Below are 15,164 nucleotides of genomic sequence, written 5' to 3' on the forward strand. Positions count from 1 at the left end.
GGTGATGTGAACTACGTGGAACTCTCATGATTTCGGCTCATATTATTGGGGGAACTCATGGCGACCGTCCATTAAGGTTCAACATCGATGGGTAAGGCTTGACACGTGAAGATGAACGACGTCATATTATTGGGTCCTAATCAAACGTGAGACAAAAGTTTACGTTAAGGGTTGCATTGTGATGCAATTGGAAACTACCTTTTAGGAATTGTGATGGCCGATATTATTCGGGATCATAATTCGCTAATTGGACCTTACGTACCTACTGAGGAAAGGAGTTTCCCGTTTTCACTAGAGGGTAGTGAAAGATGTCAAAACAGTGGGAGTAAATATTTATAAAGTTAAAGTCCATACTTTATATCTTACCAAATATTTTAAATAGTCATCAACATTTATCTGTTTTACTTTTCAGTACAAGTTTTGACAATGTCTTCGATTCGCAATCCGATATCTGCAATACTCGACAAACACATGTTAACCGGACCTAATTACCTCACTTGGCTAAGAAACCTAAAAATCTTCTTGAATTCGGAAAGGGTAGCATATACACTGACTGAGTCGCCCCCTGTTGAGGCTCCGACTGACTGCAATATTGCAGGCTTACAAGGAATGGTGTGACCATGACTTGATAGCCAGGTGTTATATGCTGACTTCTATGAATGATGAGCTGCAGAGGCGTTTTGAGGGTGCAAAGAGTGCTGCTGACATTCATTTGCACTTCAAGGAGCTCTTTGGAGAGCAAACACGTCCTCTTAGGCATGCTACCGTCAAGGAGCTAATCACTTTGCACATGCGAGATGGGGCCTCGGTCCATGAGCATGGCCTAAAGGTGATTGGGCTCGTGGACAAGCTCGTTGGCATGGATCTGATCTTGCCTTCGGAGTATACCACCGACGTGTTGCTCTAATCGCTGCCTAGCTCATTTGATCCTTTTGTGGTGAACTTCAACATGAACAAGCTAGAACCGACCCTTGAGGAGTTGGTGAATATGCTTGTTACGTTTGAATCCACCATTAAGAAAGAGAAGTTGGTTCTTTATGTGGGTTCTTCATCTGGTACGAAGATTGATCCACATGGGAAGGGAAAGAAGTGTTCTTTCCAACATTCCAAGAAGAACGTGCCCTTGATGAGGCAATCTCCGAATCCCGTTGTGGCAGCCACACCAGTTAAGGCTGACAAGACTAGTGATGTTTGTCATCACTGCAAGAAGCCTGGACATTGGAGGCGAAATTGCAAAGAATATCTTGCCCAGAAAAGTTCTGGAAATGGTATGTTCTACATTGAAGTAAACATTTCAGTTAACTCTACTTCTTGGGTATTGGATACCAAATGTTGATCACATCTCTGTAATGTGTTGCAGATGATGGGAAGAAGTAGGAAGCTTAAGGAAGGTGTGACCTTCTAGAGGATAAGCAATGGAGCAAGAGTTGCTGCCAAGACCTTAATAAATGTTTACTTATTGTTGAACAATGATTTTAAGTTAATTTTTAAGAGATGTTTTGTTTGTACCCTTTTGGTGAAAACATTATTTCCATTTCTATGCTGATAAAAATGGATATTCTTGTTTATTTTGCAAAGGTGTTTGCAACATTTACAAGAATGAATGTTTAATTGGTACTTGAGAACTTGAAAACGATCTCTATAACTTAAAATTAAAAGATATTGCAATGAATGTCCATTCAAAGGCATACACCATATGAGATATGGATGGGTAAGCCTCCTAATTATTCTTATCTTAGAATATGGGGGTGCCCTGCTTATGAAGCAGGTAGTGGGAGATAAATTGGATAGTCGATCCATTTTATGCTATTTTGTGGGATATCCAATGAATTCGGTTGGATATTATTTCTATCATCCCCAAGAAACAAAAGTGTTTGTTTCTAGGAATGTAACCTTTTTGGAAAAGGAATTTCTATTGGATAGAAAAAGGGAGATGATAGAACTCGAAGAGGTTCGAGAGACACCCACAATTGAAGAACCCACACCCGAGAAGCCAAGAGAGGAGATACAAGCTCCTAGAAGATCCGAGAGAGTCTCGAGACCACCTATGAGGTATGGTCAGCTTCTTGAAGAGGGCCATGATGAGCCTAACCATGGATGTGATCCAAGGACCTTCAAGGAAGCATTATCTGATGCCGATTCATCCAAATGGCTTGAAGCTATGGAATCTGAGATGAATTCCATGCATTCGAACCAAGTGTGGGATCTTATAGATCCACCTGAGGGAACGGTTCCCATAGGGACTTGGGGCGGATGGGAAGGTATTGACCTTCAAGGTTTGATTGGTGGCAAAAGGATATACTCAAAGACAAGGTGTTGACTTTGAGGAAACCTTTTCACCAGTTGCAATGTTCAAGTCCATAAGGATTTTGCTAGCCATAGCTGCATGGTATGACTATGAGATATGGCAGATGGATGTTAAGACAGTCTTTCTTAATGGGGATTTTAAGAAAGTGATTTACATGTCTCAACCTGAAGGGTTTACATCTGTCAGAAGTGAGCATATGGTATGCAAACTTCAGAGATCTATTTATGGTCTAAAGAAGGCATCTAGGAGTTGGAACCTCAGATTCGACAGTATAATCAAATAGTTTGATTTACTAAGAATCCTGAGGAACTCTGTGTGTATAAGAAGGTCAGTGGGAGTGTTGTGACATTCCTAGTGCTTTATGTTGATGGCATTCTACTCAATGAGAATGATGTAGGAATGTTGCAATCAACTAAGATATGGTTAGTGAGTAAGTTCTCGATGCAGGACTTGGGTGAAGCATCTTTTGTATTGGAAATACAGATCTATTGAGATAGATCGAGAAGATTGCTTGGTCTCACCCAGTCCACATACATTGATACCATCGTGAAGCCGTTCTCGATGGATGAGTCCATGGGAGGACATCTACCAATGTGTCATGGCGTGTCCCTATCCAAGTCTGTCTCCCAAGACTGATGCAGAGATAGTGGCGATGACACGCATTCCGTATGCTTCGGCAATTGGTAGCATCATGTATGGGATGATATCTACACGTCTTGACGTGGCTTTCGCACTAAGTGTAGTGAGTAGATATCAATCGAACCCTGGTCTTCCACACTGGAAAGCTGTGAAAGATATCCTCAAGTAGTTGAGAAGGACCAATAAATTGTTCTTGGTCTATGGGGTGGAGAACTAAAATTGGAAGGCTATACCGACTCTAGCTTCCAAAGCGATATCGATGACTCGAAGTCAACCTCTGGTTTTGTATTCATGCTCTATGGTGCTGCTGTCTCTTGGAAGAGTTCCAAGCGAGACAATACTACGGATTCCAGCACAGAGGCCGAATACATTGCTGCATCAGATGCAGCAAGGGAGGCTGTTTGGATAAAGAATTTCGTCCAAGAGTTGGGCGTCATTCCTAATGGAGTTGCTCCTGTCCCGGTGTTGTGTGACAACACGGGAGCTATAGCTCAAGCAAAGGAGCCTAGGTCTCATCAGAAATCCAAACTAGTATTGAGAAAGTACCACATCCTCGGAGAGATTGTGGAAAGTAGAGAAGTGTCTTTTGACATAGTCGGCTCTGCAGACAATGTTGTTGATCCACTAGCTAAGCCTTTACCTGGACCATTATTCGACAAGCATCGCGAATCAATGGGTTTAAAGCATATGGGTAGTTGGCTCTAGTGCAAGTGGGAGATTGTTAGAGTAGGTACCCGTCGAGCCAAGTGTTGGCCGAGTGTTCACAATGAAACTCTATGTATAAGCAATCTTTATTTTAATAATATTTGAAATCGTTACTTTGGCACATCTTTATCTGTATACCCATGCTAGTTGCATAGTAAAGCCCTTGAATATACAAATAGTAGAAAGAATATGAGATGCTCATATGATGAGTATCATGAAACTCATATTTGGAATACTGTATATTCTAAACGGTTCCTAGTCGATTCAGCCGCCACTAAGAAGGATATAGGCCGCTCGAGTTAGAGACTAGTATCTGCGATGTGAGTACCATGTTTCATTGGTAGGGGACATTGTGATGTCCGAGCATGCAGATAGGTGCTCCTTGTTGAGTGCACTGAACAACCCTCCATAAAAGGACTTTCCAAGTGGTTCTCACTTATCGAGTGGAAACGTCCTAGTTTATGGTTGTACACCATTAGTCCTTATGACCCGGGACAACATTGAGACTCTATGTGCTAGAATTACACTTTGACTTGTTTACCGACTCTCATGGGGTCATCAGGTGGCAAGGTTGGGTGTTCTGTCGAAACACATAGGAGTCGATGTATTGTAGTCGGGGATTCACCGCTTACCTTCGGGTATGGATATCTTATGTGTTATCATGTTTATGTAGGTTGAAATCTCTGGCCAGAGTATGGTGGTAATTGTGAAAGGGGTTTCATAGATTACACCATTGATGCAACTACGACATGACACATAGTATCGATTCATTGACAACTCTCGATAAACCAATGGTTGTCGAATCGATCGGGATATATGATTTGAAGGGACCGTACTGTACGCTAACCATAATTGAATGGTTCTTGCAGGCACTATCATTTGATACCTAGGGAATCATGTAAGCGATGTTGCTAGGCGTTTAACATGATTCGTTGGGTACTATCAGACTTGAGTTCTGACGTTCTTGTTATCAAGGAGTTGATAAGCAAGAATGGAGCAATTGGGGTATGCTCATATAAGGACATGTTTAGTCCGAATCACATGGAGATGTGAACCCACGGCTAGTTGTATCAATGAACCATTGAGAGCCACACAAGTGCTGGCTTTCTAGAACCCGTTGAGAAGTAAAAATAGTTCAATGTGTTGAACGGCTTATAAAGGAGTTTATAAGCGTAGGGAAAATTTAGAAGTATGACTTCTATAAAGGAGAAAATAGTTCAATGTGTTGAACGACTTATAAATGAGTTTATAAGTGTAAAGAAAAATAGAAGTATGACTTCTATGAGAGAAATGTAAATTTTAATTTAAGGAAGTGTTCCTAAATTGAAATTGGCCAAGTGAATAATGTAATTGAAAATTGTGATTTTCATAAACATTATTATGGACTAAATTAAATTAATTCAAGTGTTGAATTAATTAAACACTAGTGGGCCTAGTAGAGTCCAAATAATTAAATTAATTCAAGTGTTGAATTAATTAAATTATATTGAGTCTTGTAGAGCTCAATTAAAATAATTATTTAACTAGTGAGACTTGGGTAAATTCAAGTAATGTTTAATTAGTCTCAAATATGTTTGAGATAATTAAAATTTAGTCCAAGGTTTTTAATTTGATTAAAAACCATATAATATGCATGCATGGGAGGTGAAAGGTTGGAGACAACTTTTGCAACTATCAAGGCTTGGCATGCTACTTTTGTCTCTACTTTTTGCAAGACCAAGACAAGTCTTCCTTCCCTCCATTCCAACCACACATGGCCAAAACTTGCATCATATTCTCTCCCAATTTTTCTCTCATTTTGGTTCTTCAATTGTTGGAGAAACAATACACTTCTCAAAGAAAAATGCTCTAATTTTTCTAGTGCAAAATTAGAGTGGTTCTAGCTAGTTGGTGGTGGGCTTAATATTTGAGCAAGGCGGGCTCAAAGGAAGCTTGAAGATTGTCTAGTTGTATATCAACTAAGTTGGAGCCATCATCAATCTTTTAAGATTGATAGGTACATTTCTAAACACACTATGAATGTCATTTTTGTGTTTTTGTATTTGCTACACACTATCCTCATGGTGGCCGAAAATTTGATGTAAAATTTTGATTTTTTAAACTTCCGTTGCGCTTCCGGTCACCGTAACCGATCCCCTTTCATTTACACCTTAGTTGGAGCCACAATCAATCTTTGAGATTGATAGGTACATTTCTTAACACACTATGAATGTCATTTTTGTGTTTTTGTATTTGCTACACAAGAAAGTTGATGTGGCCGAAATTTTGAGCCTTGAAAATATGATTTTCGAAATTTTATTGCTTCTGTTGCGCTTCCGGTCACCGTAACCGATCCCCTTTCAATATGTCCGGTGGAAGTCACAGCTTTCCGGCGTACAGGCCTCCCCAATAATATGATCCAGACACTGTCCGCGGGTAGCGATCAACATGCAACCACGGTTGATGGAAGGCAAGGAAAAATTAAACTCTTTTAATTTGTACTTATTCGGTTTGATATAAATTTTGAATCATATTCAAAATGAGGGATTTTAATTAAAAAAATTGTCTCATCATTTTATTTGAAAATCGCGTGCCACGAGTTTGTATGTTTGCCGGATTCATGCAACTATATTATATAATAATTTACATACATGCATACTACTATATATCACATATATCATAATATGACATTCAACAATAAATAAGGATGATCGATTGCCAACACTAATAGATCCATGTGAGCCATACATGGATCCAGGTCCAAACCTAGGTGAATGCAGGGATGCAAATGCAACTTATTACAAAAGCTTCCAATATTTTACATGTCTTCATCTTGATCATCGCGCCCACCATCTTCCAGTCTTGATCTCCCACTATTTCTAATTATTACATTTGAATAGCCATGGCACATAAGGGATACATCTCATGGGGGTGGGAACGGGCCATAAACCAGGCCCACTTTAATAATATCAAATATTATAAAATTGAATAAAAACAGTAAAATATCCTAACATACACCTAACACATTGGTCAAGGCTCTCGATCATCCTTCATGCATTTAATATCAAATATTAACATCAATTTAATTAAACAATTTAATTAATTGATAAATCATATATCTAATAATTTTATCACTAACCACCACATTTATTAAAGAATTTAATAAATTAAATAAACTCCTTTATTTAATTTCCAATTAAATCAATAATAATTGATTTCTTGTAAAAACTCATTTTTACCATAAATAATTAAAATCATATTCTAATTATTTATTTTACAAGAAAATTATTAATTTTCTAAAAATTAATTTTCAAAAAAAGAAAAATTGAATCAATTTCAAAAATATCAATTTTACCCAAAATTTTGAAAAATCAGAAAATTGCACCCTAGGCCCAAACAATTCAAGCCCATCAATTATTCACGCTTCCCGAGACGATCCCGGGCCGTCGCGCCCGCTGCGCGAACGTTTCGGGCAGTGGCAGCAACCTGTGCGCGCAGGCGCGCACATGTGCGCGCAACGCCGCGCACAGCGTGCGGACGCTCTGCACGCTGCGCCGCGTTGTGCGCCGCGCGGGGCGGCGCACAGCGTGCGGAACGTTCGCACGCTGCGCCGCTCTGCGCGCGCGAGCTGCGCGTTCTGCGCGCGCAGCCCTGCGTGGGGTCTGCCCGGAACAGTTCCAGGCAGATCGCGAAAAAATATTTTTTTTTTTTTCCGAAAAATTTAATTTTTATGGTGCATCAATATTTCTGAGAATTTTCTTGTGTGGTTAGAAACAAATTATTCAATATAATTTAAATCATACGATTTAGAAAACCTGGCTCTGATACCACTGTTGGATCTCGGTTTTCTACACGCCCAAACGCAGCGGAAGATTTAAAAATTTTATTTTTATTTTGAAAAACAAAATAATATTGCTTTGGACGTTCATATGATTTAACAAATTAAACATGCATATGATGTTAGAAATTATACCTTTGTGAATTAATCACGTGGACACCAACCGATCCGGTATTACAGATCCGGCTCTTGATGATTCCCTACGAACTTTCTTCAAAGAAATCCTTCTATCAAGTCCACGACTAGATAGTGTGTTCCTCTTCTAATTTGCACTAGAAAATATGGAAGATATTTGCGTAGAAGAGAAAATTATTGAGAGAGACGGCACAATATTTTTCCTTTCAAAAAAGGTGGTGGCCGATTTCTTTTCAAAATTGGTGGAGGCTCACGTAAGTTGATTGGTGGATTTTTTAGGTTTAGCTTTTCAATTATTATTTATAATAAAATAATAACCTAATTACATAATTAACATTAATGGACTTGATTTAATTAATTGGGCTAGTCCAACTAGTTTAATTAATTTAATCAAAGCCCATTAAAACTTTAATTATTTATTATGTTAGACTTGTACTCCTACAAGTCCATTAAACATAATACCCACTATATTTAATTTATTAATTAATCAACTCAACTTTTGAGCTTAATAAATTAAATACATTACAAATTCAACATTTGAATTTATTATTTTAATTATAAATTCAACTCCTTGAATTTTTATCACCTCCAACATTTAATATTTAATAAACCCAACAATTGAGTTTAATAAATTAAATTCTCAAATTTTATAAATTCAACTCCTTGAATTTATTTTCTCAAAATTTAATTATCATAAATTCAACTCCTTGAATTTACTATATAATATAAATTCAGCTTTTGAATTTATTCTCTTAACGGGAACAAACAATCCAGTACTTGTGTGACCCTCAATGGTTCAGGGATACAGCTAGCCGTGGGTTCACAACTCTTTGTGATTCAGGACAGAATCCTTTATTTGGGCTTACCCTAGTTAGCCCCATTCTTTTCATCAACACCTTGATCAAGAATGTCAGAACTCATTTCTGATTGCACCCATCGGATCATGGTAAGAGCGTCTAGTAGCATCGCCCCATGATCCCCTAGGTATCACTGATAGTGCCTACAAGAACCACTCGATTATGATTAACGTACAGTACGGTCCCTTTATCTCATATATCCCGATCGAATCTGCAACTATTGGTTCATCGAGAGTTGCATATTAATTCGATAACTATGTGATAACTATAATAGTGGCATCGCGTGTACTATTTGGAGAACTCTTTCTCCAACGTACATCTCGTACTCTGGCCAGAGATTCCATGCACTATTATTTCATTAGATCACATAGGATATCCACACCCGTAGGTGAGCGGTGAATCCCCGACTACAATGCACTGGCTCCTATATGTGTCGCAACTGTGCCCAACCTCGCCACCTGATGACTCTCCTGGAGCCGGTAAACGAGTCAAAGCACAGCCCTAGCATATAGAGCCTCAGTGTTGTCCCGGGTCGTAAGGACTAATGGTGTACAATCATAACCACGGACTTATCCTCTCGATGAATGATAACCACTGGAAAGTCCGAGGGAGGGTTGTTCGGTATAATCATCATATGACTACCCATCTGCATGTTTGGACATCTCTATGCCCTTACTAAGAAACGCAGTACACATCATCACAGATGCTAGTCTCGAGCTCAAGCGACCTTTATCCATGTTTTAGGCGGCTGAATCGACTAGGAACGAATTTAGATCATACAGTATTTACAAACGAGTTTTAACATCGAATTACGATTCATTTGTATTAAAGTATAATCAAGGACTTTATCTATGCTGCTTGCATGGGTATACAGATAAAGTATAACGAACCATGAAATAATGAATTATATTAAAATAAAGATTGTTCTTTACAACCGAGTCAATAAAATCCCTAGTCAACAGTTGACTTGTAGGACATCTACTCTAACAGTTATGAGAGATCGTTTTCGCTTCCATCGTTTTAGAGATGGCTTGTGTTCGTGTAAAGATTCTTGGTAAGGCATAGGTTGGTTCTTTATTTGAAATGCGGTTGGTTTAACATTAATCAGCAATACATACGAGTGCCTGAGTGTATCTTGAATCCTTGTCCTGAAATACATTCTTAACGGCACAAGATTTTATGAATAATTAGGAGTCAAAGCCCAAAAATTTCTCGCACAAGAGGATGCCACTCAGGACATGGCCCATTCTTTGAGAAGCATACACGAATGGAAATGTACTCCAAATAACTTTCACTCAATTATTAGAACTTTTGTAAACATGTTAATCTAGTCTACATAAAGTAATCACCAAATTTAATCGTAAACCAAATAATTTTTCACTCGAGAACCAAATAATTTTTCACTCGAGAATATGAAATCCTTCTCACAAATCTTTCGCACAAAATCAGTTTAAGATCCACACAAAAAACAAAACAACAAAAAATGAGAGAACTGTACGAAACCAGCAGCAGCAGCTACAAGTTGTCTCTTCACTCGCTTGAACGTACGTATATACGTGCATTCGAAATTATTCGAGCAAGATTGATGGGATCTCCCGATTCCTTCCATAAAATGGCACTCCGGTTTTGTCCAAATCTTGAGATACTGCAGATACACAAAAGTATGAAAACATATGAGACAACACTAATGGTGATATTCGACGATTCAAAGCATAGGCGGATGCACGCAGATGATGCAAGATCATGTATCAGAGACGGAAGCCATGTTAAATGTGCGCATTTGCCAATTTTCATGCATCCTAGCGTTTCAAACAGAATACAAAAATAAAATCTAATCGACAAAAGATCACCTCTTGATGATGGTGGCACCACAATAACGTGCATGGTAGTATTATTGGGCGGAAGCTGCAGATGAAGGGGATAAAGCTTCCCGTTCAATGGGCTTCGAGCACACACCGCGATGCCCTCGACTCCTAACTCGACCTCCAGCCTCATCGTCAACTCATGCACTCCATTTCCCTGGAACGAAATGCAGAGCTCCTCAAATCCATGATCGACTTCTCCGTGTTCATCAGCTATGTAAAAGTAAATTAGTCTCCCTTCGTTCCCTTTCGGAAGGGAACCAACGAAAGAATCACTTGACTGCAGAATCATGGACAAAACATAGGATCAAAATACTACATAAATATACCAATAATCATTTGTATTAACTTCTTGATATCTTACAATCAGCAAATGAACTTGTACTGATCCATTTCAGAATGACTTATTAATTTCTTGGGTTCATTTTTTGAAACTGTAGATCGTAGCGTATTAAAATGAAATTAATAGTTCAAAACTTGTACTTTTTTTTCTTCCATGTTTTATATAATTGATCACTTTCATATATCCACATTCCAGTTTCAGAAATTAGAATTTTTTGTGACACGATGGGGCAGACTCAGATCAATCGCCATCGATCATAAAAAATTTTGAAAATAATTCTTTTGAAAAGAAGTTAAAAAAAAAAAACAAGATTAATTAACTACCTCTTGTCTAGAAAAACTCGCAGACTGGGACGTTGTCGGCCAGCTCGACTCTGAGGTGAGAGAATCTTTCTTCCCTGCCACCGGTAGTGGCGGCGGCGGTTTCCCTGCCGGCGACTGAGTCACTAGAATCTCCACCACATGCACGTCCCACGAAATCCACTCCTGGGTCGCCGTTCGATGCGGGACATCATGCGTTACTGAATTCCTCCACGGCGGCAAACCACCATTCGCACGCAAGAACTTCCCGTACCTCGTTTTCAACTTAAGGTCGCCGTTATCTCGAATAGGCTCCCATTCCACGGAGCTGTCGAGCCGGCTCGGCAGCGACTGGGTCACTTTCCGGCCCGTCATGCCCAGCAGAAACGGCTGGTTGGAGGCGGTCAAATACTTGTTGTAACAACTCTTGAGCCGGATTATGTTGTCAGAATTTCCTACGAATTCCACCGTCCATTTAGCGGATTTGGAGGACCCGTTACGGTCTTGGATTACGGATTCCTCGTCTTCATCGGCGTTTAGGTACTTGTCGTGAGAGCTTTTTAGGCGGACTGTTTTTGCAGTTAGGAATAAATCCATGGCGGCGGTGCTGCTTCGGAAAGTAAATTTTGAGCCGAGTTTCTTCGTTAATTAATATGGAACAGAAAATGTGATAAAATCAGCATCGATTAAGCGAGAATTTATAGTTGGGTTTTGGTTGAAGATTGAAGGAAACTTCTGGGGTTTATCCGGAAACACAGTCAGGTGGCGGCCATGGTCAAAGAGAATTTACGACACGGTCTCGGTGGTTGCCCAAACCGCCAAACATAGTCAAAATAAAAATAAAAAATGTATGGAAAGTCAAATTAATTAAATACATATATTTATATTAAACAAAATTTTTATAAAATTGTTTAATTTTGTGAGATAAATATCTTACTCGATCTATCAAGTAAAAAATATTATCTTTTAAAATAAATATAATTTTTATTTTAAATATAGATCGAATTGACTGATTTAACATATATAAATCAATAAGACCGTCTCACAAAAACTTATTTTTTATATTAATAATTAATTACCAATTTTTTTTTACAATAAACATTTATTTTGTTTTAAAGTGGATGAATTTAACTTTTATATGTATAATTTTTATGTACAAAACTTAAGTTTTAGGAACTTGAATATGATTTATTTATTTATCTAACAAAACTCATGTAATTTATTCTTAAGTTTAATAATATAAGTCATTCATCATTTAAAAATCACACATATTGATTGTATCATGCTTGTGAATTAAATTAATTATTTAATTTGGTTATCTATCCATTACTATTATTAAGAATCTCTAATAATAGAGATAAAAATAGTGTATTGGTCAGTTTTTTATTCTTCCAATTTTGTCCTTTGTGTTATATTAATATTACAATATTGTTTTTATCATAATTTAAATTTCAACAAAAACTTTTGTTCTTATTTTTTTAATTACAACAACTCAAATAGCACTTTAATCTCTCGATAATTTGTCAATTTCACTTTAGTCACTCGATAATTATAAAACAAAATGTACACACACGCACCGCGTGTGCAAAGTAGCTTTTCATGGAGATAAACTTTAAACATTTTTCTTTCATCTTATACTTTTCTTTCTTTCATCATATACGTATATGTTTCTTTTTTTTATTGAATTCGGGTCTTCAATTGTGACTTTCGTACTAGCTGTAGGTCGATAGGATCCATCTACTTATTACTACGGTACCGGGCGACGAGGACATCAGCAATACTCTCACCCGTCAAATGAGCTTTGGCGTTAGATATCATCGTATTATTGTATTTTACCATCAATTCACATCCTTCAACTTTTCATATTTCTATCACCTATAAATATTCATGCATATATAAGTCATTTTTCTTTTAAACCAAGAATGCAATATGTCTTTTAGCATTAACGTTTCATCATAAAATTTCATAAATATTTAAAATAAACATTTTAGCATTCACTACAGCATTCAGGGCATTGTCAGGACGTATAACAATTTTCAGGTTTAAAATGATCGTTTTGCCCTGAAACCCTAACTTTCTCAATTTATCCTTAAACCTTAAAAATACAATCCAAATCCATCCAAACTTAACATGACACCTTAAAATATACCTATAATTATTTCTTAGACGTAACCTTAAGCTTCTCGAATAATTTCTCAATTCATATTTAAACTTAGACGTACATCCCGGTTTTGACTCGTATTACCTCGAAACTTAACCAAACTTGAACCATAGCTTAATAACACCTAATTATACCATATACAACCCAAGCCAATTAAGACCCTCGATCAAGCCAATATCAGCTACTGAATTTTGTCCCTATTTTTCGAAAACCTAGTTTGATCAAACCATCCATTCCTTCGACCTAGCCTCTAAGAGGGTGGACCAGTCCCCCCGACCAACCTTCCTAGGATCTAGACCGATCCCCTCAAGACCTTCTTAGCCCAGCCCCAGCCCATGCACGCGAAGGTGCATGGTTTATACTATACCTCATGGTCGCGGCTAGGTAGTGCCCTAGCTGTGCGCCCCTCCTCTCCTAACCTCCCCAGCCTTGCATGGATCACCATGGCTCGAGGCTAAGACCCTCAAGAGCCCAGCCCTTTGCTTGGAAGACACCCCGCGTGGCCCCTTTCCTAAACCTCCCAAAATTCGAGCCATAGTTATCCTAAATCCCAAAAATCGTGCAGCCCTTAGCCTCCACGTTCCAGCCTTGAATCGTGCTTTTAGGGACTCTTAAACATGTGGAAAAACATCCCTTCAAGTATCCCTGCCATGGCACCCTCTTTGTGCATCATTAGCAAGATTTGTTTTTTTTAAAAAAAGAAAACTCTAGTTTTATGCATGTCTAGCCATAAAAACAAAAATAAAAGTAGTACATCATATTTTTCATACAAGGATAATTAAATATACATAATATGGTGTGAAAGATGTTTGAAAGAAAATTAAGGTGTGTCTTTGCGTATATTGTGCACGATCAACTTGCGATGTGAGGGACGTTAACGATGGGAAGACCTTACTGAAATTCTTCGACTTCCACGTGATTTTTCCTTCAAAATTTTCGTGTAATGTGTGTGTATCTTGGCTAATGGAGAGTCCTAGTGTTATTAGGGTGAAGGGGCGTGTGATTGTATGGGTTTTGGTGAGGGTTTTTAGCTTATATTATAATTAAAACACATGGTGCAAGTTTAGGCTCATTAACCTAGTATATTAGGCCCATTAAGCCCATTAGATAATATTTAAAATATTTTGTTTAGGGAAGTTTGTGAAAATATTAGCCGAGTTTTCAAAAAATCCATATTTTTCATCGAAAATCGATCACCGATTTAAAATACGACTCGTCGTATAAAAACACCCCATTTTCGAAAATTTTATTTAAAATATAGCACAAATTAAACAATTAAAAATAATTATTTAATAAAATATTTGCCCTCATATAGTTTCCGATCTCCGTTCCTCGATCGCATCTCAAATAATATTTAAAACACTGTTTTATGCATCCTAATATAAATCCCTATTTTAAACATGTAAACATGCACACCATACATGCGTTTAAAACCATTTAATTAGTCATTTTCTATTTTCCTATATTTTAATGTAGTTGGATTATGTCATCGTATTTTGGACCTTACAATTCATATCTCCCTTAAATGAAATTTCGTCCTCGAAATTAAAACTTATTGAATAACTCCGGGTAGTGACTCCTCCTCCTAATGTTTCTCTCGGTTTCCCAAGTAGCTTCTTCCTCCGAGTGATTTAGCCACTTGACTTTGACCATTTGTATAACCTTGTTTCGGAGTCTTCTTTCTTGCCTGTCCAAATTTATATAGGTCTTTTCTCGTATGACATATTCGGAGTCAAATGTAGAGGCTCATAATTTAGTACATGTGAGGGGTTCGACATGTACTTACGCAGCTTTGAGATATGAACACATTATATACTCCAGCTAGTCTATAGAGTGGCGTTGCCACCAAATTAACCGATTAGTTTTAAAAATATGTGATTTAACATTAATTATATATGTAATTTTTCTTTATGACAGATGAAGTCAAGTGTGGAGAATAGAGAAGTGAGAACGAGAAATTCGGTTAGAGAAGTGAGAACGAGACCTTAGATTAAAATTAGAGTTGATTTTAAAATTAAAAATTAAAATATATATATAA

General features: G+C 37.6%; 1 protein-coding gene across 1 annotated transcript; it reads right to left on the bottom strand.

The window, feature by feature from the left end:
- Positions 1-9,737: 9,737 nt before the first annotated feature.
- On the bottom strand, positions 9,738-11,804 carry LOC140806518 (uncharacterized). The gene is made up of 3 exons (XM_073163071.1): positions 10,990-11,804; positions 10,312-10,603; positions 9,738-10,106 (listed from the first exon to the last, which is right to left on the bottom strand). Exons 1-3 carry the CDS (start codon positions 11,560-11,562, stop codon positions 10,030-10,032), a joined length of 942 nt encoding a protein of 313 aa, XP_073019172.1. The 5' UTR covers positions 11,563-11,804; the 3' UTR covers positions 9,738-10,029.
- Between the last annotated feature and the right edge of the window lie 3,360 nt (positions 11,805-15,164).

This window comes from Primulina eburnea, chromosome 12 (assembly GCF_022965805.1).
Source record: "Primulina eburnea isolate SZY01 chromosome 12, ASM2296580v1, whole genome shotgun sequence".
NCBI lineage: Eukaryota > Viridiplantae > Streptophyta > Magnoliopsida > Lamiales > Gesneriaceae > Primulina > Primulina eburnea.